Below are 27239 nucleotides of genomic sequence, written 5' to 3' on the forward strand. Positions count from 1 at the left end.
TGCACATCAAATAGTCTAATGTTGAATACAGCAGTCACATTCAGACACAGAGAAGATTCTGAAGCAAAAAAACCTTTGTTAAAATCTCTGACAGAACACTTTGGTTTTCATCTAATTTTTCCAGAAAGAAAATGTAAAAATATTCTGTTTCCCATGGGTTGTATTCTAGCATGAATTCTTGGATAACAATGTTGGCCTGATATTGTCGTTGAAGTAAAAATGGGATGTGATCCAGAGTCAGACATTGTCGTGATGCGAGCGTTGGAGCGACAAAAGGAGGAGCAAGAAGAGGATGGATAGATTCAATATTTTGGAACACTTTACAGTAGTTAACACACATTAACTACGGTACTAATAAGTTGCTTTTTTTTTTTTTTTTTTGGCATTTCACCTTTATTTTTTAGTTTAGATAGGACAGTAGGCAGACAGGAAAGGTTGGGAGAGAGAGAGGGGGTGACATGCGGCAAAGGACCGCGCGTCAGATTTGAACCTGAGGGAAAGCCTGTAAACCCCAGAACCATGGTGGTCAAAACGTCAAAACGTTTGGTGGTCAAAACGTCAAACTAGAGTCTAGTTTGATGTTTTGGCCTTCGCCATCTTGGTCCTTGCACAGCTCGCGCAAGATCAGGGGCAGGTCTGTGATCAGCGAGCTGTGTGGTCACTGGACAGGTGACCTGTCAATCATGCCCAAAACATAGTCTTTTCACTCTAAAGAGGTGAATTATGTAAACATTCACTCCCAGTACAGTTGTTATGAAACGTGAAATTCGCTATATAGGGCAAAACCGTGTTTTGAACTGGGCTGTAAACATGTTTAATCCTGTTGTAAAGACGGGCATTTTAACATGGGGGTGAACGGGAACGACTCTCCTTTGGAGCCAGCCTCAAGTGGCCATTCGAGGAACTACAGCTTTTAGTATCACTTCCGCATAAGACTTCATCTGCCCAAGCCCGAGCGAGCTGCCTGGTGTCAGTGGAAGGAGAATCCGGAGGCAGGCAGACCTCCGCACCATTGGCTGATGAACTTCAGGACGTCCTGGCACTCTGGACTGTGAGTGGTCTGCAGGTGGAGACAGACACATGCAACAGCCAATCAGAAAACACACATGGAACATGTAAATGTGTGTGTGTGTGTGTGTGTGTGTGTGTGTGTGTGTGTGTGTGTGTGTGTGTGTGTGTGTGTGTGTGTGTCTGTGTCTGTGTGTGTTACATGTAAAGGTGATGTAATGACGGTCCACTCTGATGGCACAAGCCATATCACTGAGGCAGGGAGAGATGATGACACTCAGTGAAATTAGCTTAGCTTTTGTTAAAGGAAGGCTTTGCTGTTTTTCAACCAGATTTGTATCCTTACAATGTCAGTAGTATGAGCAGATGGACAGCCTTTAGCTTCCCTCAGTCGACCCTACAGGGAGAGCTAACCCTAACCCTAACACTACAGAGGGAGGGCTCCCAGTTCATTCTCAAGCAAAACGCGTCACAACGGACATGCGGAAGCTGTGCTTGAGGCTGTCAAGGCAGCCATTATTGTCTATTTTTATTTTTTAAGTATGAGCACATCCACGGAGAATCACATCGAGAGCCTTTACGAGCCTTAATGACTTGCAGCTGGTGGTGTTCGTAATTCTAAATATTAACACTAACAAAAATCCACATGGATGATATTCACATGCTGCCCTATCCACTTTGAAGCTACTGGATGCAGTTTGCCACAGAACCACAGGAAACTGTCTGTCTCACCTTCGTGGCCATAAGGAATTTGTTCCAGTCGTCCTTATTGGCTGCCTTCCCCGGGGCTCTGAACTCCATCTTGTTCCTCAGCACTGGGTAGCCTGGGGGAGTGCAACAGGTGGAATATAACATACTGTCAAGGCAAGTCGGGAAATGAACACTTGCCAGTAGCCAATTTGGACTGTTATGACCAGGAAGTGGCTGGTGAATGTGTCAATGTACTGTAATTTTTTCACACCATATACTGTATCATTCACTTTATGTATATGTTTTCATTCATTTTTGAGTGTAGCCTAGCTGTGAGAGGGAAAGAGTGTTTCATGTATCACGTTAACAGTTTAGCTTGTATTACATTAAAACTTGAAAGGAACCTCTATAGCCTTATACAAACATATATATGATTGATATCCCAGTTATATTCCAGCTAAATGGATTAGTACTATCGCTTGGAATGCACAGGTTGTCTAACACACCATTTCAAACTCTACTTCTACAGAAGGCCAGGCCTTACCAGTGAGGAGGCAGGGCAGAGAGCTTACTGGTGAGGAGGCAGGTCAGAGAGCTTACTGGTGAGGAGGCAGGGCAGAGAGCTTACCGGTGAGGAGGCAGGGCAGAGAGCTTACCGGTGAGGAGGCAGGGCAGAGAGCTTACCGGTGAGGAGGCAGGGGAGAGAGCTTACCAGTGAGGAGGCAGGTCAGAGAGCTTACCAGTGAGGAGGCAGGGGAGAGAGCTTACCAGTGAGGAGGCAGGGGAGAGAGCTTACCGGTGAGGAGGCAGGGGAGGGAGCTTACCAGTGAGGAGGCAGGGGAGAGAGCTTACCGGTGAGGAGGCAGGGGAGGGAGCTTACCAGTGAGGAGGCAGGGGAGGGAGCTTACCGGTGAGGAGGCAGGGGAGGGAGCTTACCGGTGAGGAGGCAGGGGAGGGAGCTTACCGGTGAGGAGGCAGGGGAGGGAGCTTACCGGTGAGGAGGCAGGGGAGGGAGCTTACCGGTGAGGAGGCAGGGGAGAGAGCTTACCGGTGAGGAGGCAGGGGAGGGAGCTTACCGGTGAGGAGGCAGGGGAGGGAGCTTACCGGTGAGGAGGCAGGGGAGGGAGCTTACCGGTGAGGAGGCAGTGGAGAGAGCTTACCAGTGAGGAGGCAGGGGAGGGAGCTTACCAGTGAGGAGGCAGTGCAGAGAGCTTACCAGTGAGGAGGCAGGGGAGGGAGCTTACCGGTGAGGAGGCAGGGGAGGGAGCTTACCGGTGAGGAGGCAGTGCAGAGAGCTTACCAGTGAGGAGGCAGGGGAGGGAGCTTACCAGTGAGGAGGCAGTGGAGAGAGCTTACCAGTGAGGAGGCAGGGGAGGGAGCTTACCGGTGAGGAGGCAGGGGAGGGAGCTTACCGGTGAGGAGGCAGTGGAGGGAGCTTACCGGTGAGGAGGCAGTGCAGAGAGCTTACCAGTGAGGAGGCAGGGGAGGGAGCTTACCAGTGAGGAGGCAGTGGAGAGAGCTTACCAGTGAGGAGGCAGGGGAGGGAGCTTACCGGTGAGGAGGCAGGGGAGGGAGCTTACCGGTGAGGAGGCAGTGGAGAGAGCTTACCAGTGAGGAGGCAGGGGAGGGAGCTTACCGGGGATGAGGCAGGGCAGAGAGCTTACCGGTGAGGAGGCAGGGCAGAGAGCGGATGCCCGTGTTGGCAGCCAACAGCGACGCTTCGTACGAGTTCCTCTCGTCACGTGGCAGAACCTGCTCCAACCGCTGGTCCATGGACACCGCCAGCACCCAGTCACGGACCTGCTCCCTCTGGGCCTCCTGAAACACACATGCACGAGCATGAACACAAATACACATCATGTATATATTTCAATAGACGCCATCATCCAGCATAAATGAAAACAAGATAATGATATGAAATAATCCAATATCTAATCCAGGGTATTTGCAGGTTTATGGAGGCCAAATGTAAGACATCAGCTTCCAACCCTAACCTGGATTTGGACTTAGGACATGCATTATAAAACGGGTAGCTCAAATCAACCAATCTAATTGGTCCATAGCCATGGGTGAAAGTGGGCCGGTGAGGTCCGGTACTCTAAAAGATTCAGTGCCGCAATACCAGGAAGAGGGGACAGAGTGACACAGCAGCTGCCTGTCAATCAAAACCCACAGAAGCCATCATGATCGCAATAACAAGAAGAAAACACATCTGCTGACGTTACGTCAACATAAACAACAGTTCCTTTTCTTATAAATTGCTTCTAAATTGTAGAAAAGCCTGCCCCCTTCTCAGCATGATGTCAGATCCATGGACAGAGCATCGGGAGCACATGTTCATTGACTGTGCAGTGTACACACACACACACACACACACACACACACACACACACACACACAAGGCATTGTGACAAGACTAGTCAGTGATGTCATGTCACACACACACACACACACACACAAGGAGGCATTGTGTATCTTAAAAATGACAAAATACACTGCAGGGGGGCTTTAAGTGTATGGTTTGAGACATGCTGGTGATAGAGTTCTTACAGTGACATGGAGTTTAGGGGGAACTGGAACCTCGAAGGGAATGTCCGTGTCCTGGAAGTCAGAGTGGTCCAGAGTGTCCAGGGTACCCTCAGCAATGCCCTGCTCGCACGCACGCATGCACGCACGCACGCACGCACGCACGCACGCACACACACACACACACACACACACACACACACACACACACACACACACACACACACACACACACACACACACACACACACACACACAGTAATAATATCCAATTGTAAAATTCCTTAACCAGACAATAGAGCAATAGAACAGTGACCACTGGCTGAATTTTACTGCGGGTGCACCAGGTGGCCAGATGGGAAAATAAATTAATTTTGAATTTTGGGAAGAAGAAAAAAACAAACAAACGAAACAAATACAATCCGAGTTCCCGCTCAGACATTAAGTGGAAGATTGGAGTCCATAGCAACAACTTTTAAGGATTCTTTGACATAATAGTCTGATAATGAGGTGTTAAGATAGGCCTAGGCCTACATATAGGTGATAAGTGCCACTATTGTTGTCCGTGCATATTAATTATCGTTTGCCACATCATCAAACTCAGGCACTCATTAACTCATTCACTGCCAACAACGTATGAACACGTTTTCAGAATCCAGCTGTTCCCTGCCAACAACGTGTTTACACGTTTTTGGCATCGATTTTTTTTTTTTGACGGTGGGTTGTGCATCTAAGCCTTTTACATCTCTTATATAATTATTGGAGCCACCGAACGTTTACAACCCATTCCACCGACCCACTAAGTGGCAACAGTGCTCTCCTTGCTAGAGGAAGGAAAGCATTTTTTTAACTTGTCAAGCCATTCTCAGCCCAGCCATTCTCCTTTTCGCGCTGATTGCTGGCGATGCGGGATTGCAAATTTACATAATAGATTCAGCCGATCTACTATGATCGGGTGATAGATTACAGGTGGACGAACACACTTTGAAACACGCAGCATAAATATGACCAGAATCGCAAAAGCTTCTCTCAACCAAAACTCCAAACGAGTGAGTCCATCCCGACTTCCTCAAACAGCGGCTGTGCAGACAGGCACAGGAGAGCAGCAAAGCACTGACTGGTGACAAGCTTGTCCGCCCACGGAGGGCGGAGTTGAAGCAACTCGAGAGGGAGGGAGAGAGAGAGAGAGAGAGAGAGAGAGAGAGAGAGAGGGAGGGAGAGCGAGAGGGAGGGAGAGAGAGAGAGAGAGCGAGAGGGGGAGGGAGAGAGAGAGAGAGAGAGCCAAAAATGAATGGTTAAAGTGACAGTTCCATCCAATTTCACAAAAAGCCGTTTATCTCTGAATATTCTTTTTCACGCTAAAACCATGCTGTATTCAACTGCTAATGCTTACATAACTACTAACTCTACAAACTAACTCTTTTAGACAGAGAAAGTACACATTCTATTAGTACTTTTGAGATATTGTATGTTCACAAACTCCAAGCTGAAACGAATCCTCGGCTCTTATAAAATGAGCCATAATCCTCAAAAAACGGCTTGGCAGAAGCTATCTACAGCAAAAAAAAACGTCTGGCAGTCAATGTGTTAACATAGCCTCCATGGGAATACTATAGGATAGTATACGTCCTATACTATAGGATATTACACAAGATAAACAAGATAACGTTAAGGTAAATGGCTATACACTATGAGCCTATGAGATACGGTTGTTAGCCTTAGCCATACCATAGCCTCCGTGGGAATACTATACACATACACTGCACTCTGACAAAATCGGGGAGCTCGTAGACTCAGAGGAATCCAAGTAAGTCTCAACTGATAGGTACTGTACATATGACACAGACTAAGACTGAGAAATTCACTATGACTATAGAGTTGGCTTGAACTGTGTTCAACTGCTGTTTGTTTGCACTGTCCCTATCTGCATAGGCTAATACCTAATACCCTGTGGGCAACATTGGATTTTGCTGTGTTGTGTTTATTGCTTGCTACTTTGTGTAGCCTACTGGTAGTTTAAGGGGTATAAAGAGTTTTAAGCCTGCGTTGTGTCAGCTGTGGGGATGTTTGATGAGCTTTGTGATCTGGTCATTCTGGAGCAGTTAACACATTGAGTGCCAGCCATTTTTTCAATCCTGTAGGTAAGTTGTGCCAGTTTTTTTTTTTAGGATTCTGGCTCATTTTACAAGAGCCGAGGATTATTTTCTGTTAAGAATTCGTGAACACCAATCATCTAAAAATAACTAATAGAATGTGTGCTTTCTCTGTCTAAAAGAGTTAGTTTGCAGAGTTAGTAGTTATGTAGATATTAGCCGTTGAGTACAGCATGGTTTCAGAGATTTTCAGAGAGTTTGGAGATAAATGGATTTTTAGAACCACCTCACGTGCCTGTGATTATGGGTGCCCTTGTCTCCCACTCTGTGCGCTCTCTCTCTCTCTCTCTCTCTCTCTCTCTCTCTCCTCTCTCTCTCTCTCTCTCTCTCTCTCTCTCTCTCTCTCTCTCTCTCTCTCTCTCTCTCTCTCTCTCTCTCTCTCTCTGTGTGTGTGTGTCTCCAAACTCCTCCCTCCGTCTGTGCTGCGGAGTGCTCTGCTGCTGGGAGTTTGCAGCGAGTTGAGCAGCCTCTCTCCCTGGCAGCGAGTGTGGATAGGTCTCACTGTCTCTTGGGTTTGAGAGCCCCGATTAAGCCCCGTGCGACTCCCGCCTACAGTATGAGAATGAGGCTCATTCGTTTCTGACTGTAAAATCGCCAAGCCATTTCCGCGGGAGGCGGCTGCTTTTGGTCCACGGGTCCCGTGGCTGTGGCTTTCTTTCTGTCTCTGTCTGGAGAGAACTGTCGCCACTTAGTGGTCGGTAAAATAGATTATACACATTCTCTTGCTCCAATAGTGATCTCGAAGATGTAAAAGGGGTTGATTGATGTCCCACCGTCAAAAAAAATAAATGTTTATGTAAGACGAGATAGCTCGTCTATGGCACTTAACCGCTGGATTATGTAAGACGAGATATCTCGGCTATGGCACTCAACGTGTTAAAAAAAGTCTTTGCCTCCTTCTGTTGCTATGTATGTGAATGACTGGAAGGTCCAACCCCCTTGTGAGGCAGAGGTTTTGCCCGATGAATTTGTCTTAACACATAAGAGCAGTTTTGGAGAGCGACGTAATGATAGTGAGGGGGGCTATAAGGATTCTTCTGGGCGTTCGAAAAATGTCAAGGCAGCTCCAAAGCCAGCGGCTGGTAAAAGTGACCGTAGTAATACTACCTGCAATTATTGCCAGCGCAGTGGGTATTGGAAAAACAAGTGTCTAGTGTTAAAGACAAAGCCAAAGTCAAATGGGTCACAGGTAAAACCAGTTGCTTGTGCTGCACCACGTCCAGTTGTATCTCCTCAGGTGCAGGTGCACTCAGTGGGGCTGCATCAGGAGGTCTTAAAAAACTCAGTAGCATCTGGCTGCTGAAAAGTTTAAGGTTTTGGTGTAGTCTTTCCCCCCATTTTTCTTCTTGCAAATTAATCTTGTTTTTTTCTATCATGATGTCTTTCTATTGATGTGACCACTACGCTGCTTTTTTACACTAAGTCAAATTCCTCGTTTGTAAGCTGATTACTTACTGTGGCAATAAAAGTGAATCTGAATGATCCTGCAGGTGCTGGGGGTGGGGTGGGAGGGTGTTGTTGTGTTGTGTGTTGTATTGAAATATCTCTGTCAGTGTTTCTGTATTTGTCTTTCCACTTGTGTATTTTATTTAATTTTGTTTTGTTTTATTTTTAATGTTGTATGATGTCTAAATAAAAACATTTGATCACAACAACTGTTTGGTTAAGTGAATTTCAACATAGTTTCATAGCGGGAGCAGAAGAGGCAATCAATACAACAAAAGATGAGAGTAGCGAACGTTCATGTCGTTGTCTAGTCCAAGAGGAGAGCAGGGATTGGTTAACTCACATCAGACAGATCCAGGAAGTGGTTGAGGAAGACGAAAGCCATGTTCTCCCAGCCAATCGCCTGCCGGAAGGAGAGGAATAACAGAGAAACAATGTATTAGTATTTTTAGGAGTACACAGCACAAGTGTGAGGGCACAAGTCCCAAGTCTATATGTAGATTAGCAAGTTAAGTCCATGTCATTACTGTAAAGTCTCAAGTCTAAGAGTAGATTAGGAAGTTAAGTAGTAGCAGAGGTGCTGTGGCTCTCCGTGTGTGTGTGTGTGTGTGTGTGTGTGTGTGTGTGTGTGTGGAGGACCCACCCTGCAGGCCATGCCCGCCTCGTAGAAGGCCTTGTCGGCTGGGACCAGCTGAGTGTGACGCAGCAGAGACACAGACAGCTTGGTCGCCACGCTTGCCTGGAGACACAGACAACACTGAGCAGGCTCACTCTAAAATGAGTTAAGGTCCTTACACATCGGGAGCGTTTTTCTCGTGCGATTAATTCGCACGTCAATAATATTTTCCGAACCTATATCAGTCAATGCAACCGTGCATACCAACGGCGAAGTTTCGCTGAGCGTTATTGCGGCGTTTATTTTTTCGAACCACGGTCGATTTTGTGTACACAAAGACGTGTACACATCTGTGGCTGTGATTGACAGGCGGGTCAAAATTCGTATCGCAATTTCTTGCTGTCTATTTGCATCGCTCTTGATGTGTAAGGACCTTTAGTCTGGAGACACAGACAACACTGAGGAGGCTCACTCTAACATGAGTTAGTCTGGAGACAGACAACACTGAGGAGGCTCACTCTAACATCAGTTAGTCTGGAGACACAGACAACACTGATGAGGCTCACTCTAACATTAGTTAGTCTGGAGACACAGACAACACTGAGGAGACTCACTCTAACATGAGTTAGTCTGGAGACAGACAACACTGAGGAGAGTCACTCTAACATGAGTTAGTCTGGAGACACAGACAACACTGAGGAGACTCACTCTAACATGAGTTAGTCTGGAGACACAGACAACACTGAGGAGACTCACTCTAACATGAGTTAGTCTGGAGACACAGACAACACTGAGGAGACTCACTCTAACATGAGTTAGTCTGGAGACACAGACAACACTGAGGAGGCTCACTCTAACATGAGTTAGTCTGGAGACAGACAACACTGAGGAGACTCACTCTAACATGAGTTAGTCTGGAGACACAGACAACACTGAGGAGACTCACTCTAACATGAGTTATTCTGGAGACACAGACCTGAAATGAATGGAGAATGGAATCTGTCCTATGCCTACCTACCAGTATGTCCTATACATGGACTGTATGTCCTATAGCAAACCCGGAAGAGGGCGTGACTTTGGTGTTTTGTAATTGAAGTCAAATATTGTGTCAGCAGGCTATTTATTGTTTGTATGCGTTCTTCAAGTTGTGTGTATGTGTGCGTGCATGCATGTGTTTTTGCATGCGTGTGTGTGCCTTTGTGTGTGCGTGTGCGTGTGTGTGTGTGTGTTTGCGTGCCTGTGTGTGTGTTTGCTTGCATGCTTGCTTGTGTGTGTGTGTGTGTGTGTGGGGTGTGTGTGTGTGTGTGTACCAGCTGGTCGACTCCTCTAGCAGCAGAGCGCGTGGCGTAGTAGTGAGTGACCAGCAACATAGTCTCAAACTCCTCGTGGGCCGGGGAGTTGGCCTCGGATGACTTTGACACATTCTCACACTGAAAACACAAGCACACAACAACACACGGTCAATAGGGCGAGACATAGACTGTATGGGGGCGCTATTGTGCTCTCATTAAAAATGGGATCTGACCCAGTCACTGTCATCCACCTCTGAGTGACTGAATATTATTACATATTTACTGTAGAATTGCAGGGTTGCTAACTTTGGGTATATGGCTGGAGTGAGATTCTAATGGCATGGGTCATACCTGCGCACACTCTTTAAAAAAGTATGCAGCTGATGAAGGCAGTCTACACAGTATGGCGACACACGTTGGGTTTAGCCAACATTAAATAAAGGCTTTTTAACTTCAGAGTGCCTTGGATTTTTGTAGTAGAGCCCTTCCTTATTCATATGGACAAGAACCCCACCTCCAATGAGCACCTTTCATTTTTTACAACATAGTATTCTTTAAGCCACGCAGCATTCTTTTTCTCTTTCTACAGTATGTAGCTTGAGCTTACACATGTGGCGGGCGCACGCACACGCCGTATATGAGCTACATGCAGCATACTGTCATTTAGTATTTATTATTATTATTATTGATAATACTAATAATAATAATACTAATAATAATAATAAGCAAATAAAACAGACCGTGACTGGCGAGAAACTGATGGCACTGTACCTCTCACTATTGTGGCTGTTAACAGCCAATAGTAACTTGCTCTCATCACAGTGAAAGCTGTATGCAACAGATGACAGGCGAACATACAGTATTATGGTCAAAAAGGCTCTTAATTACTCTATTACTCTCTGATTGGTGCGCGATGCTTATCTCCGTGTTGGCCTCACTGCTGAGGGGTTGATTCTTTGCGTGAAAGGCGAGAGACGGCACAGCGGGGCTGTGGGTCTGTCTGTGTGTCTCCAAACTCTCCTCAACTCGCTGCATGGATCTCCTGGCCTGGACAGATTTCTGCCATTCAAATTTCTCTGTAATCCTTGGAGCCTAATGGTATTGTGTGAATTACCCTATGTTTTATCGCCTCTCAATGGTGATGATTTGAAAGGCAAGTGGCCACTATTATCGGTGCACTCGCTTTGAAGTCCTTTACGCGCATGCACGGGAGAGGGAGGGAGAGAGAGAGAGACAGAGAGAGAAAGAGAGAGAAAGACTGCTCCTGCTCTGAATGTAGCGACCGCAGTCAGTGTTAATTGGCGTGAGAAATGTTTGGGCAGAGTGACCGCGTGAGATTGAAGGTGAAAGAGTGTGTCACCTCCAGGAGGAGCGTGTGAGTTGACAACCCTGGAATTGTAGAATCTCTGCTGGTAAATATTTGACTTAACGTCACTGAGTCCTTTAGGTGGACACTTTGGCTCCTATCTCATGTCGGACAGCTACGGTTAGCTACTGTTATCGGACCATGTTGTCATCATGTCAGACACCTGACATCATGCTAGCCTAAACCATGCAGCGAAGACATTAGCAATCGATTGTCGGGTGTCGCCCAAGCTCGCCCCGTGGCTTTGTCTCAGCAAAATCACTTTCCTAAACTAGTTGGACATTTTAATGTATTCATATGAAATTTGACGTGTTGTTCGACATGTCTAAAGTAATTCCACAACGCTAGCTGGCGTTCGTTGAAATGAAAAGCCCCACGGTTTGGGCAATAGTGTCCGCATTTGGACTTAGTTCCGTTATTTACTTCATACACAATGACTAAAGCCTATCTCTGCTTCCATCCTAACCCCCATCTTCCCTTCCAGTATAGAGAGCCAAAGACACGCCCGGGTTAAACGAACGTCGTAGGCGAGTGCTTTTACCTCTACACTACCCAGACACCCTCCCTCCAGTATAGAGGTGGCTTTGCTTTACCAGCAGCAGCAGGACATCGCGGAGGTCAGCCCAGATGCGGTAAGACTCGGGTCCATCAGTCGCGGGCATGTTCAGAAGGTCCAGGAACAGACGCTTGTAGATGTTGAAGTTCTGAGGAAAACAGGCACAAACTCATTTAGAAGCTCCGCCTCTCGATAGATGATTTTAACTTAATACAATACTTGCTAATACAATAGCTGCCAGGAAATAAGCTAGATTTCAAACTGCTCTCTAGCAACACAATTCAGTGAAAACCGTCTATAGATATCCTGGGAACCTGACAAATCTGCCAGGCCATGTTTTATTTGCTCTGGCAGAAGCGTCTGGCCCCCCTCCCATTCAGACACATTTCCTGCTAGCTGCTAGCTAGCATTCTTTCTTCCAATTATTCATTCTTAATTGCAATTTTTCCCCAGTATGAACTTGCATCACCACACTGTTGTATTATAAAACAGTGTTAATTTACTTAAATATAATTAATTATAATAACTTACATTTATGACGTTACTGTCTGTCAAGTTATATCTCTGAGGGAATGCAAAGGTTATGATTTATGTCCGTGCATGACCAGGCCAGAGATGAATGAACTATAGAGATAGCTCATTCCAGGCTCCGCTAATAGTATAAAATTATACTCTTCCCGTCTCCTAAATGGCAGCTTGTGATTGGTCTGTCAATGTTATGAAACTTCATTGGCTAGACCAGTCTCCCAAGAGGGCGTGCGAGTTGAGCTGTCACTATCGTCCATATATCTCTGGCACAGAGAGAGAGAGAGAGAGAGACATGTATCAGCGTGGCGTGTGCGTGCGTGTGTGTGTACCTGAGGGCTGGGCGGGGCTCCGTGTTGTACATAGAGCTGCAGGGCCTTGAGGGCGTCTCCCTCCTTGATGAGGTGAGTGGCATACAGAGCCACATACTTATGGAGGATCTGAAAGTTCTGCCAATACACAAACACACAACCACACAACACAAACACACAACGGGTAATGTTCCAGAATTCAGGTCATATAGAATATCTACCGGCCACTTTAAATATACATAATAGCCTATATTTAAACAGCAATAAAACAAACACAAGTTACACAGCAAAAGTCAACGAAAAAAACAAAATCCTTGCCAGAAAGTCTACTTTTCTGGACACAAAAACCTTTTCCACCCATGCCATAAATTGATCAGAGTTGTGTTGAACTTATCCTCTCATACCCATGTTGGCCGCTCCCAATTCACTGTTGAGAGCAGGGTTAGGCATTTGAAGGTCAGCCTTAACCACAGAATAGTGTATGGCTCTGTCCCCAACTACTTAAAAAAAGTATTTAAACTAGTCAGTGATACTCATAGGTACTCTACCATAGCTATTAGCTAGTGAGACAAATTTTGTCCCCTGTAGGTTTAGAATTGCATCTGGGAAAAATACCTTTCTGTCATCCTGTACCTGTTTAGATGCTGTGTCCAGACATTTCTCCCACTGGCCTCTCTCTGCATACATGTCCAGGGCCGCCATCACATCCACACCTACCAGCTGCACACACAACCATAAGGAAGACCTTTTAGTAGGTTTGGGCCACATCCAAAATGCCTAACTATTGCAATATACGATTACATCAAATTTGATCTTAATATAAGCATGGGAGGAAACAATGGCCATTTGGTTTGATTTGCTCATTGATGCTATTTCCAGAAAAATGGTACTCGATATTGCGGGAATTCTATATTAGCACATATATATATTGCAACATATTGCAGGATATCCCATTATTTAATATCGACCCAAGCCTTCCTCTTAGACTCGTAGGCAGTCCTAAACTTCCTATTATGTTATTATCATGTTGATATTAACATATCAAAATCACATAATGTGGTTTCTTTAATCTGGTGGGAGCATTTTCAATCAAAGGTGAAACGGCACAGATAAGATTGTTTATAGTGGCACTTACCCTGCCCGCCCCATTCACTTCAATAGAACTGCGCCCTAATTCTGACGCCAATGCAAAATTCCAACACAGTGACGTGAGTGTTGTCTTATCCCTCTTATTAAGTGTCCTTGGGTAAACCCAGGAAGTCTCACAATATGCTGATGATGAGTGAATTTTCCCTTGTTCAGCCTAAACATATTACTATCTTTAAGGCTACTTACGGAGTCCACTTTGCCTTGGTTCTTGAGGTGCTCTTTGTATTTCTGGTCGACATAGTCCTCATACCTGCCAGGAACAAGAGGCAGGCATACTGGGTTATACAGGGTTAGGGTTATATGTGTAAAGGGAAATAATCAACCATTATGAACTACCGGTATAAACTATTCATACATGTAGTATTGTTATAAGTTTCTGTTAATATGGTGCAGCATCAAAAATTCCTAGTAGTGATATGATATAGATATTTTTGGATTGCCTCTCTCTCTCTCGATTGATTGAAGCTGATTGGTACCAATATTAAACATCTTTTCAACAATTTCATGTTGGATCCAATGTTATGCATGTTTGTGTGCTTTGACTTTGGATTCAGAATTAGTGCCTGTCCTTGCCACTGGTAATTCACCAATGGTGTACTTTGTTTGTTTGTTTGTGTGTGTGTGTGTGTGTGTGTGTGTGTGTGTGTGTGTGTGTGTGTGTGTGTGTGTGTGTGTGTGTGTGTGTGTGTGTGTGTGTGTGTGTGTGTGCGTGCGTGCGTGCGTACGTGTGTGCGTGTGTGTGTGTAAAACCTTGGCTCCAGCTCCTTGGCGACTCTCTTGGCTTTGTTCCACTCCTCGCCCTCAATAAAAACATCAATGGCCTCCTTAATGAGGTCCAGATTGAGGTAGAGCTCTGCAGCCTTCACCAACACAAGAACACATTCTTATTCAAATTATGCATCAATTTAGAAATACTTCAAACAGTCGCTATCTCCAGCTCAGACAAGTTGCTGGGGTTTAGCGGCTCAATTGTAAACGGCCTCTAGGAGCCAATCAGGTTGGTCCCACCTACATTAGTTAACCCTTTACTGGCTGTTTTTTAGACCTTTTGATGAGAATTGATCATTTTTATTGGGTGAAAATAATATTATATCTCCTGTGACTATTTGCAAACAAGTGTGTCTGTTCACTCACAGCGCTGTACTTCTTAAGCTGTGTGAGGCGCGGCCCAACGGTTTGAATCACCTCCACTGCTCGCTCTCCACTGAGGAACTTGATGGACAGTTCTGCTGCCTGGAAACACAACACACAGATGCACGCACAGCCACACGCAGACGCACTTATTTAATCATGAAATAAACAAATGCCTGCAAGTTGCAACCACTGGCTTTTGGAGATGAACTGCTAAAGGACAACATAGTAATAACTACAACTAGTGTACGCACGTTATGAACTGAGTGGTTCAGAGAGTATGGCTGGTCTGGCGTCGGCTCAAGTAGGCAGGAGAGCACATTTCACGGCGCCTCTGTAAACTGCATGTGTGTGTGTGTGTGTGTGTGTTGGCGTCTGCATGCATTGTGGTGGTCATCTGTGACGAATAAAGACGGGCTTGTCCGTCCTGTGTTTGTTGTTTGTTTGTGGGATGAACAGCACAGCTGAGTATGTGGGTTGCGCCCATGTAAAATGTGCCAAATCTTCTCTGCCACTACTGAACAGTGTATTCTCCTGTTGGTATTGATTCTTGTTTGGTGGATTGGATGATTGAATTCTCTATCAGTAACAAGGAAGAAACAAGACATTGACAATTTTACAATTTATTCATTAACAAACAGTCAGGAGCCTCAGTAGCGTGTGGAAGAACCATAAGTAGCCACAACAGCCTGGCACTTCCTCCTCTTGCTGGTCACCAGCCTGGTCATATGCTGCTAAGACGTAAGACGTTATGATGTTCCGGACCTTTGTTTGAGGAATTCTTTCTCTAACTGGACCTCATTCAATTTTAATTGAATACCCCTGGTCTATTCTGTTAATCCAGTGGAGACAGTCAGAGGCGAGGTGGTCTTACCTTCAGCCAGCACTTCTCCATCAATGCTGTGTTGGAGGCCTCCTTCACTTTCAGGTAGCACTCTACAGCCCGAGAGTGCTCCCCAGACTGCTCCCACTGCCTGGCTTGATCCACCAAGCCCTCCACACCACTGCGCACGCACGCGCGCGCATGCACACACACACACACACACGCACACACACACACACACACACACACACACACACACACACACACACACACACACACACACACAATTATACAACAGGTAGTTCCGACCAAGCAACCAACAACTGCAGTGGTTCCCAACCTTTTTTTATCTTATGAATCCCTTGAGCTGTTTTGCAATGCCAATAGTACCCCTTCACTCATGCATATTGATGCTTGTCATACATTTGTGCGACTGTATTAAACTCATATTAAACTGTTAGCATCTAACACAAGTGATTATTAAATGAATTAACAATTCACAGTGACACTGCTGTCAACTCACAGTTTACGATTGAAAAAGTCTGCAGCCTACTCAGGTCTACTCAGCGGCTTTGAGTTGAAAAGCACGATATAAGTTCCATTTATCCTATCCTATGATAAGAATGAGAAGTGTCTGTGAGTCAGTGAGTCACGGAAACAAACAATTCTGTCCCCCAGCACACATCATGTTCTGCAGGAAAGCTTCATACACAAAATGAAAGGTATGTCCAGATCCACTGTGAGGGAGAGGCCATCAGGAGAGAGGATGAGGAGGAGGTCCTGGATGAGGTCGGCTATGATGACATAGGGGGAGTGAGAAAGCAGCTAGCTCTCATCAAAGAGATGGTGGAGCTGCCTCTCCGACACCCTGCACTCTTCAAAGCCATTGGAGTCAAGCCCCCACGTGGAATCCTGCTGTATGGACCCCCTGGAACAGGAAAGACCTTGATTGCCAGAGCCGTGGCCAATGAAACTTGAGTCTTCTTCTTCCTTATCAACGGCCCTGAGATCATGAGTAAGATGGCAGGAGAGAGTGAGAGCAACTTAAGAAAGGCCTTTGAGGAAGCAGAGAAGAATGCTCCTGCCATCATCTTCATTGATGAGCTTGATGCTATCGCTCCCAAGACAGAGAAGACTCATGGAGAGGTGGAGAGGCGCATCATGTCTCAGCTCCTGACTCTCATGGATGGCCTGAAACAGAGCGCTCATGTCATCATTATGGCTGCCACCAACAGCATTGACTCAGCTCTGAGGAGATTTGGGCGTTTTGATAGGGAAGTGGACATTGGTATTCCCGACGCCACTGGCAGGTTGGAGATACTCCAGATTCACACCAAGAACATGAAGCTGGCTGATGATGTTGACCTGGAACAGGTGGCCAATGAGACCCATGGGCACATGGGTGCCGATCTGGCTGTTGTGTGCTCTGAAGCCGCCCTGCAGGCCATCAGAAAGAAGATGGATCTGATCGACCTTGAGGATGAGACCATTGATGCTGAAGTCATGGTCTCCCTGGCTGTCACCATGGACGACTGCAAGTGGGCCCTGAGCCAGAGAACCAGAGAGATCTTTGACAAGGCTCGTCAGGCAGCCCCATGTGTTCTCTTCTTTGATGAGCTGGATTCCATAGTGAAGGCCCGTGGCGGCAACGTGGGAGACGCAAGTGGAGCAGCCGACATTGTCATCAACCAAATTCTGACCAAGATGGACTGAATGTCCTGCAAGAAGAACATCTTCATCATCGGAGCCAGAAACAGACCAGACATCATCGACCCTGCCAGACCCGGCCGTCTGGACCAGCTCATCTACTGTACATCCCCCTGCCGGATGAGAAGAGCAGGATCAACATCCTCAAGCCAACCTCCGCAAGAGCCCAATCAGCAAGGACGTGGACTTGGACTTCCTGGCTAACATGACCAATGGCTTCTCTGAAGCTGATCTCACAGAGATCTGCCAGCGGGCGTGTAAGCTAGCCATCAGAGAGAGCATCGAGGACGAGATCCGCAGAGAGAGCAGATCAGACTATGGTTGTATTGGGCAGCTTCCAGGTGTGAATGTGAACAGGGCACTCCTGAAAAAGAGAGCATGGCTCTCAGTGAGACTCCCCTGTATAAATAAAGGTAACAAATTCTCACCAAATTTCATTGGATCTAAATCACTCTGTAATGCATCTGAGTGCATCATCATATTTCAAACATAACTACTACACCTGAACCAGTGACTCAAACGGGTGGCTTAATTTTAAATGTCAGAAGTGTGTCTTTTGCACAGATTTAAGTGTGCAAATTCTTTTCTTTTTATTATTCATTGCTTCCAGCACCTTAAGGGCATAAGAAATGAGGCCCAGGAGGCTGTATTATTTGGTCCTGTCTCACCGGGCTCCCTTCTTGGCGGCCTCCTTGTCGTACTCCTCCTGCAGGATGGACAACTTATTGGGGAGGTACTCCTTACAGATGCGCATTGCGTCACTCCACATCTCCGCATCCTCACAAACAGAGAGACAAACAACAGAGACAAACAAAACCCTGTTTTTAGCTGAAATCTTCACTGTAGCAGGCTACAATAGCTGCTCCCTACCTTCTTGCCCACATGGCTACAGTGAATGTGGATGTGCGCATATTAAAAAATAAAAATAAACAATAACAGCCCCCCTGGAAGCCAAATCGACAGCCCTGTGAGCAGATTGGAAAACATATAGCGAAGGTAAACACTGCCCATCTGCTTATATTAACGACATTATAATGTTCCAAGTGGGTTGATAATCGGTAAAGCCATCCTTTAACCCTTTAGGCTGTGATAGCTACCTTGTAGTATTTGAGTATAGAGTATTAACCCTTTAGGCTGTGATATCTACCTTGTAGTATTTGAGTATAGAGTATTAACCCTTTAGGCTGTGATAGCTACCTTGTAGTATTTGAGTATAGAATATTAACCCTTTAGGCTGTGATATCTACCTTGTAGTATTTGAGTATAGAGTATTAACCCTTTAGGCTGTGATAGCTACCTTGTAGTATTTGAGTATAGAGTATTAACCCTTTAGGCTGTGATAGCTACCTTGTAGTATTTGAGTATAGAGTATTAACCCTTTAGGCTGTGATATCTACCTTGTAGTATTTGAGTATAGAGTATTAACCCTTTAGGCTGTGATAGCTACCTTGTAGTATTTGAGTATAGAATATTAACCCTTTAGGCTGTGATATCTACCTTGTAGTATTTGAGTATAGAGTATTAACCCTTTAGGCTGTGATAGCTACCTTGTAGTATTTGAGTATAGAGTATTAACCCTTTAGGCTGTGATAGCTACCTTGTAGTATTTGAGTATAGAGTATTAACCCTTTAGGCTGTGATAGCTACCTTGTAGTATTTGAGTATAGAGTATTAACCCTTTAGGCTGTGATATCTACCTTGTAGTATTTGAGTATAGAGTATTAACCCTTTAGGCTGTGATAGCCATAGACATATATAAAGGCTAGATGGCTTACCCGCGCTGCCGGTCAATGGAGAGCGACGTCGTCGCATGGTGGCCATCTTGCTACGGCACCACAGCTTTATATATATCTATGGGTTAAAAAAACGCTAACATTTTATTATTATTTTTGGCTCCAAATTACACCAAACTTAGACCGAAGCATCAGCATCATGAGATGAATTCACGCACCTAGTTTCATGCAGTTTCATCCATTTTGCTAGGAGCTATGAGCATCTGTTGTTGGGTTAGTATTATCACATCAGATGATCATAACTCCTAGGGAAATGGATGAAACTGCATGAAACTTTGTGCCTGAATCCCTCTCATGGCATAGATGCTTCAGTTTAATTTTGGTGTAATTTGGAGCCCATCAAAAAAATAGTGTTTTTAGTGTTTTTTTTGTTGTTGTTGCCGTATCTCGGGAACGGAATATGCTTGTAATAAACCAAACCGTTTGTAAATCCGTCAAGATGTCAGCGAGTTATGAGTATTTTTGTCTGTGCACCCTCCAACAGCTACCATAGAACGTACCAGAAAGCCTGCTGTAGCAAGATGGCGGCGCTTCAACGACGCTGGTGACTCCGCCTTAAGCCATCTAGCCTTTATATATGTCTATGGTGATAGCTACCTTGTAGTATTTGATTATACAGTATTAACCATTTAGGCTGTGATAGCTACCTTGTAGTATTTTAGTATAGAGTATTAACCCTTTAGGCTGTGATAGCTACCTTGTAGTATTTGAGTATAGAGTATTAACCCTTTAGGCTGTGATAGCTACCTTGTAGTATTTGAGTATAGAGTATAGCTCAGGAGGTAGAGCGGGTCGGCCAATGACGCAAGGGTTGGCGGTTCGATCCCCGCTCCCTCCCAGCTGCTGTCGTTGTGTCCTTAGGCAAGACACTTAACCCTCCTTGCTCCCGATGGTGTGTAGGCACCCTGCGTGGTAGCCTGCCACCATTGGTGTATGAATGGGTGAATGTAGACTACCTACTGATTGTAAAGCGCTTTGGATAAAAGCGCTATATAAATGCAGACCATTTACCAACCCTTTAGGCTGTGATAGCTACCTTGTAGTATTTGATTATACAGTATTAACCCTTTAGGCTGTGATAGCTACCTTTTAGTATTTGAGTATAGAAGAGTATTAACCCTTTAGGCTGTGATAGCTACCTTGTAGTATTTGACAGCCAATTCAGGTCTGTGGGCGCGCAGCAGGAAGGCTTCAGCCTTCTGGAAGTCCCTCTGTGTGAAGCAGAGCGTGGCCTGGCCCACCAGCACCTCACACACGCTGTCTGGGTCGTGAGCCTCCGCCACCCGCTGGGCCGATGCCCAGTCCTGGGTGTGCACATACCTGCAAGAGTTCACGCACACGCGCACACACACACGTGCACACACACACGCACGCGCACACACACACACACACACACACACACACACACACACAGGAAAAGGGCAAAAAACATGAAAACTAGAGCCCATCTTGCAATGGATCACACCAGCCGCAACTTAAAAAGAATGTGGGATAGGGGTGTAAAGTGTGTGTGGGTGGGGGGCAATGTGGGGCGGCCGGCCCCCTTGCTCGGATCAGTGCCATTTGCACACTCGGCCTTCATTTTAAAGTCTATGTGTAGCTCTGGCGTTCCAGTCTGGCGCCACTCCACACATGGTACTCCATGGTTTTATTACGGTGATGCCAAACTCAACATAAAAACCTGTTTTACTGTTGTCTTGCTTGTCACTAAGTGCGCCCGGCTGCTATAACATAACTTTAGACCTGTTATGAATCAGTGGGGTCTTTTGTAATATTCAGGCTAAAAACCAAAGCTCAGACCACGTCCGTGTCTTGTTTATTTACAGAATTCACTCGTTGTTATGTATCGCGGGTTACCCCAGTTTCGGGTCCCTTCCTGCCCCCTTTGCTTGTCAGACGAACCTTAGGAATTATGGGACAGTAAATTGATATTTATATTATATATCATCTTCAGTACTCACATAAGCACAGCTTCTTTGGGCTTTCCTGCTTTGATGAACTCGACCTCAGCCTCAGCAAACTTGCCCTTGAAGAGGAAATTTAAGATTAGTAGTATAGGCCTACTTGAAACTTAGCAGCTGAAGTAGGGCTGCACCGATATGAAAAATTTGGCCGATACTGATAACCCAATTGCCCTTATGGCCGATAACCAATATTTACCGATATTGATATCATCTGTATAAAAACAAGTTTCTATGATAATCACATTTTGTACATACTGGAAAAACACATGTAAACAATGTGAATTTGAAAAAGTAGTCTTTCTTTATGTCCAAAACATTTGGAAAACACAAACCTCTCTCTGACAGCAGTGTCAGAGAGAAGGATGCTGTCCAAGCTACGTTCCATCATGGACGTCTCTCAACCACTCCATGACGTGCTGGTCAAACACAGGAGCACGTTCAGTGCAAGACTGATCCCACCCAGATGCACCACACAAAGTCATTTCTGCCTGTGGCCATCAAACTCCTCCCTGAGAGTACCAGACAGGTAGCTAGGTGATAGGAAGCTCACTTGCGTTACAGACAGACCCTCTGAGTCAGTCAATTAGGTAGCCTTGGACTCACTATTTTATTGTTTATGATACATTCTTATGCCTCTTACAATGTGTGATGTTTATATCTTTTGAGTGTGAGCAACTGTAGCATGACTCAATGTCCCAATCAAGTTTTTCTGATTCTGAAAAGCCCATAGATGATAGATTCACCGCATTATTTCCTCTCAATATAAAAATGATGGCCAATACTGATAACCGATATTAGCATTGCTGTTATTTTGCTCATCGGGCCCATACCGATGTGATTGCTGCATCTGTAAGCTGAAGGGAGACATTGCAATCATTGGGAACATGAGAAGAAGTATTTGAAGTTGACTGAGATCATTAGGTTCTTGTATGTATGTGGTACGGATGAGATCATTAGGTTCCTGCATGTACAGTATGTGGTACGGATGAGATCATTAGGTTCCTGCATGTGGTACGGATGAGATCATTAGCTTCCTGTATGTGGTACCGATGCGGCAGATCTACCTCATCTTCCATGTAGATGGCCAGTTTGAGGTGGATCTCTGGGATCTTCTGTTTGGATGAAAGACGGGCCAGCTCAAAGGCAAAGTCAAACTCGCTGAGGAGGAGAAGAAAAGCAGGTCACAACAATGAACCTCCATACTCGAGATGGTGGGAAAATATCATCAAATATAGGGGTGAGTCGTATCGTATTGTATCGGTAGTTGCTTTGAATTGTTGGCAATGCATCGAGATGCCTATTGCATAGCCTCAGTGATAGAGATTCCATCCCTAGGGTCTATGTGTTGTGGTGCGGCTCACCAGCGGTCCGAAGCAAAGTCGATGGCGTACTCCAGAAAGCCAAATTTGTTGAGCAGCTTTACAGCAGCCTCTCCTCCCAGCCGCCTGGCCCACAGGTAGACTACCAGCTTCTGCTCATCAACACCACCATGGCTCTTAGCCACCTGACACACACACACACACACACACACACACACACACACACACACACACACACACACACACACACACACACACTACTATTAGAGATATAACGATACAGCAATCCCGATCAATGTGTCAATTCAATGATCAACGATCAAATATCGATGCAAAGTGAAAACATCAATATATATCATCATCTTTAAAGCCCCTGGAAACCAAAAGCACAATAACCTTCTAACTATGTCATTTAGGGTCTTGTGTACATAATAGTCAGCATCAAAAGGAGGGTGCATGGGTAGTAGAGGTAAAAGCACTTTCATCTCAGTTTCATCTCATCTCTCACTTTGCCTCACCAAAAAATAAATAAAAAAAAATACTAACCTAAACTTGTACCACTAACCTAAACTTGTACCACTGTTCCTTCAGAAGTTGTAGTTGTCATAGACTGTACTCCATAGTTGATTGCTCTATTGCTGACAAAAATGTGTTATTGTAAGTCGCTTTGGATAAAAGCGTCTGCCAAATGACGTAATGTAATGTAATGTAATGTTTTGTCACTTCTCACCAAAAAGCAGTCCTGGGTGGGTGTGGACTAAGTGTTTGGGTGTGAGAGGACTGTACTGTCTGTACCCTCTATGCTTCCTCCCACATGTCTTTAAGTGTTTGGGTGTGAGAGGACTGTACTGTCTGTACCCTGTAGGCTTCAACCCACATGTTTTTAAGTGTTTGGGTGTGAGAGGACTGTACTGTCTGTACCCTGTAGGCTTCAACCCACATGTCTTTAAGTGTTTGGGTGTGAGAGGACTGTACTGTCTATACCCTGTAGGCTTCCTCCCACATGTCTTTAAGTGTTTGGGTGTGAGAGGACTGTACTGTCTGTACCCTCTATGCTTCCTCCCACATGTCTTTAAGTGTTTGGGTGTGAGAGGACTGTACTGTCTATACCCTGTAGGCTTCCTCCCACATGTCTTTAAGTGTTTGGGTGTGAGAGGACTGTACTGTCTGTACCCTCTATGCTTCCTCCCACATGTCTTTAAGTGTTTGGGTGTGAGAGGACTGTACTGTCTGTACCCTGTAGGCTTCCTCCCACATGTCTTTAAGTGTTTGGGTGTGAGAGGACTGTACTGTCTGTACCCTGTAGGCTTCCTCCCACATGTCCTGGCCGCGGTACATGCGGACAGCAGCCTTCCAGGCCTCAGCCTCCAGGTAGTGGTACTCTGCCTCAGAGAGCCTGGACTCAGCCTCCAGCTCCTACAACACACACAGCAGGCAGGCATCAGAACCAGAACCAGAAACACGTGTGCAAAACTGATCTCATATGAAACTAGAAGTGCACTCAGAGAGTGCAGATCTCTGCCAAGGCCAATACTCTGTCTGCTATGTTATGCAAATTTTGTCAGTCGGTCAGAACCCCTGCGGGTTCCTTGCTCTCACAGCACTGTACCTTGGCCAGGTGCAGGTGTGTCTCAGTGAGCAGGTCAGGGTGGTGTTTGGCCACCAGGCGGATCACATCCTCAAACATCTTGTTCTTCTTATACATGCTGATGGCTTGGTCTGCCTGCTGCATGGTGGCAAACAGCCTGTACACGTACGCACGCGCAAGGACGCACGCACGCGCACACACACACACACACACACACACACACACACACACACACACACACACACACACACACACACACACACACACACACACACGTGACTTGAGATTACTTAGATTGATGAGATTTGTTCTAGGAGACGACTGAATTTGTATGGAATGCCTACAAGCAAATATCTGGACTCTTTATTTGTAGAGTTGACATGAATGAAACAGTAGTTTACCTCTCGGCCTCTTTGTACTTCCCGTCTCTCTCCAGCTCCTGAGCTCTGCTGAGGTACAGAGCCGATACCTCCTCCTCCGTCATACACTTCACTGCCAGCTGAACACCACAAACACTGACTATTATTATTATTATTATACATTATATATATTATATGTCCTCATCCATCATATACTTCACTGCGAGCTCAGCTGTACACGAAAGACTGACTATTATTATTATTATACATTATATATATATATTATACGTCCTCCTCCATCATATACTTCACTGCCAGCTGAACACCACAAACAGTATTATTATTATTATTATGATATATGATATATATATATATATATACATATATATACACACACACACACACACACACACACACACATATATATATATATATATATACATCAATATTCAGTTGTAGTCAGAGCGCCACCTACTGGCAACACAAAATTGGTTTATCTCCACAACTGTTTTGTTTGTCCGATTGACTTCACAAATGGCGAGTGTGCTGCTGCCTGAAACCTGAGGAAGTGTAGTGTCAAATTTGGCACAATTTGGACATGCACCTACTGGCAGTGGCAACACAGAAAGTGGTTTTCATCTCGCCTTTACATGGTCAAATCTGCCCCAAACATCACTTTTGATGAGAGTCAAGACATCTACATGTCGATATTCAGTTATAGCATGGGTGTCCACACTTTTTTGCCTTGCCTTATTATTATTATTATTATTATCATCATCATCACCCTAGGTTTTAGTGCCCCATGGTCTAAATGCTGCGAGTCCATGTCCATACTGACCTTATGAGCCTCCTCCCAGCGTCCCACGGCCGTGTACATGTCTATGGCATCCTTAATGTGACCGCCCTTCACAAACAGCCGCTCTGCCACCTACACACAGTCAACACCATCAACACACACACACAACCAACACACACAGTCAACACACACACAGTCAACACACACACGTGCACACACACAATCTGAAAAGCTCAAGCTCCTATTCTATAGAATATGAGCTTTCTGAGGCAGAGCAGAGACAACCTTCTCCTCAAGAAGAATTGATAGCTAATGGGAAAGAGTTCTGTTTGAGAAAGGTCTTGTCAATATTTTTCCTGGATAAACACCACAATTTCCCCCTGAAAACCATGGGGTCTGCTTTATTTATTATTTCAATTTGCATTTAGTCTTTCCTGCAAATTCCACACAAGTTGGACCGCAAAGGCTTGTTATCTTAATTACATTCTGTGAATACACCCAAAGAGCAGACAGAGAGAGATAGCCTGCTATTTTCAGAGGCTGGCAATCTGCGCAGTGTTTGGCTAAGCTGAGCTCATCATAACGAGCACGACATGCTGCAGTTCACCATTATCTCTCTCGACTCTCCTTTCTCTTTGAATTCTCTCTCCTCACCCTGCACATTTCCACATTCCTGTATTTCTTACATACAGGAATGTATGTGAGTACAGTATCCCCCCGCCTCTCACCTCATAGTCCTGCATGGAGGCGTAGTACTGAGCTATCTTTAGGTAGTATCCCCCACCATCACTCCCTCCCTCTCACCTCATAGTCCTGCATGGAGGCGTAGTACTGAGCTATCTTCACGTAGTATCCCCCACCATCACTCCCTCCCTCTCACCTCATAGTCCTGCATGGAGGCGTAGTACAGAGCTATCTTCAGGTACAGTAGTATTTACCCCCTCCTCCCGTCTCACCTCATAGTCCTGCATGGAGGCGTAGTACTGAGCTATCTTCAGGTAGTATTTCCCTGTGGACGAATCCTCCTGGAGCTCCAGGATGTGGACGGCCTTCTTCCACTGACGAGCCCCAATGGCAGCCTCTATGGCCTTAACGGAGCAGCTGGGAGGAGAGCAGAGAAAATCTATGTAGTACCTGTGAATGTGTGTGTGTGTGTGTGTGTGTGTGTGTGTGTGTGTGCGTGTGTGTGTGTGCGCGTGTGCGCGTGCGTGCGTTACTGAAGTGATGTTCGGTCGGACCGGGCTCATAGTGTGTTGAGTTGTTTTCGGCTTCACAACATGCTGTCAGTGTGCTGGAGTGTTATTTACTACTTTACTGTCATCACTGACCGACCTAAATGGACAGATTGATATCCTTGACGTTTGACTGACTTGGTGTTATACTGTGACGATTAAGTGTTCCCTTAATTTTTTTGAGCAGTGTATATTCAGTAGTGAACTAGTAGGTACCCAGCTTCGATGAAGTGGTTGATGGCGGCATCCATCTGTTTCTGCTGGACCAGGTAGTCTCCCCAGGCCTCCTCCAGCTTCACCACCTCCACCGGGAAGGCCAGGCGGGCCAGCTCCACCGCTAAGGACCACAGGGAGACAAACAAAGAATTCATTGACTGGTGTAAGTCATCCTTCTAAGGCTGGAATTATGCTAAACGTATGGACTGTTGCACGGAAATGAGAGACACGGAATCCTGATGAGAAAACATTTTGAGCTTTTATACTCCATGCGGGTTTCTCCTGGCGGAAGTGGCCGTTATTTTTTAAAACTCCATTTTGTCCGCCCAGCCTCGTCCGCGTAGTTAGAAAATTTGGGGTGTGCACGGCCAGGCGAAAACCATCCGCATGGGAGCCTTGTGGAGGGGTGTGTCTGCTATTTTGAAGTCACTTGACTGCACAGACACTCGCGGTCCTCGCGGCTGCGTCAGGTATTCAATTCAATTCAAGCTTTAGACATCAATGATTTAAAAATTCCAGTCTACTGTGGAACAGAGAATTATGTGGTCGCTGATAAGCTTTATTCAGCATGGCGGGAACTTGTTTGGCAAGGGCTCGAATGTAACAGAGATTAATTTTTATTTAAAAGTTAATAGGTTAATGTTTACAATCCTCAGTTTTCAGTATCGGATGA

The 27239-nt window shown here is 45.5% G+C and overlaps 1 protein-coding gene and 1 pseudogene across 2 annotated transcripts in view; one reads left to right on the top strand and one right to left on the bottom strand.

Moving 5' to 3' along the window:
• Nucleotides 1-859: 859 nt before the first annotated feature.
• The window catches only part of ift172 (intraflagellar transport 172), a gene marked incomplete at its 5' end in the record, with an annotated part of 73515 nt that continues 47135 nt past the window's right edge, over nt 860-27239 (bottom strand). Inside the window, 25 exon segments of the mRNA XM_083642985.1 lie at nt 860-1060; nt 1741-1832; nt 3363-3516; nt 4249-4347; nt 8167-8226; nt 8467-8562; nt 9750-9869; nt 11691-11801; nt 12511-12627; nt 13123-13209; nt 13825-13888; nt 14389-14498; nt 14773-14871; nt 15644-15773; nt 17968-18077; nt 20232-20412; nt 21054-21118; nt 22121-22214; nt 22418-22560; nt 23675-23791; nt 23985-24120; nt 24365-24462; nt 25161-25250; nt 26075-26219; nt 26567-26687. Coding sequence (XP_083499111.1) covers nt 971-1060; nt 1741-1832; nt 3363-3516; nt 4249-4347; nt 8167-8226; nt 8467-8562; nt 9750-9869; nt 11691-11801; nt 12511-12627; nt 13123-13209; nt 13825-13888; nt 14389-14498; nt 14773-14871; nt 15644-15773; nt 17968-18077; nt 20232-20412; nt 21054-21118; nt 22121-22214; nt 22418-22560; nt 23675-23791; nt 23985-24120; nt 24365-24462; nt 25161-25250; nt 26075-26219; nt 26567-26687 — 2729 coding nt within the window. The 3' untranslated portion in view covers nt 860-970.
• On the top strand, nt 16216-17917 carry LOC310782955 (transitional endoplasmic reticulum ATPase pseudogene; annotated as a pseudogene). The gene is made up of 3 exons: nt 16216-16236; nt 16325-17640; nt 17910-17917. The product of its transcript is annotated as a transitional endoplasmic reticulum ATPase pseudogene (transcript).

Source organism: Poromitra crassiceps (genome assembly GCF_964638095.1).
Source record: "Poromitra crassiceps genome assembly, chromosome: 9".
Taxonomy (NCBI): domain Eukaryota; kingdom Metazoa; phylum Chordata; class Actinopteri; order Beryciformes; family Melamphaidae; genus Poromitra; species Poromitra crassiceps.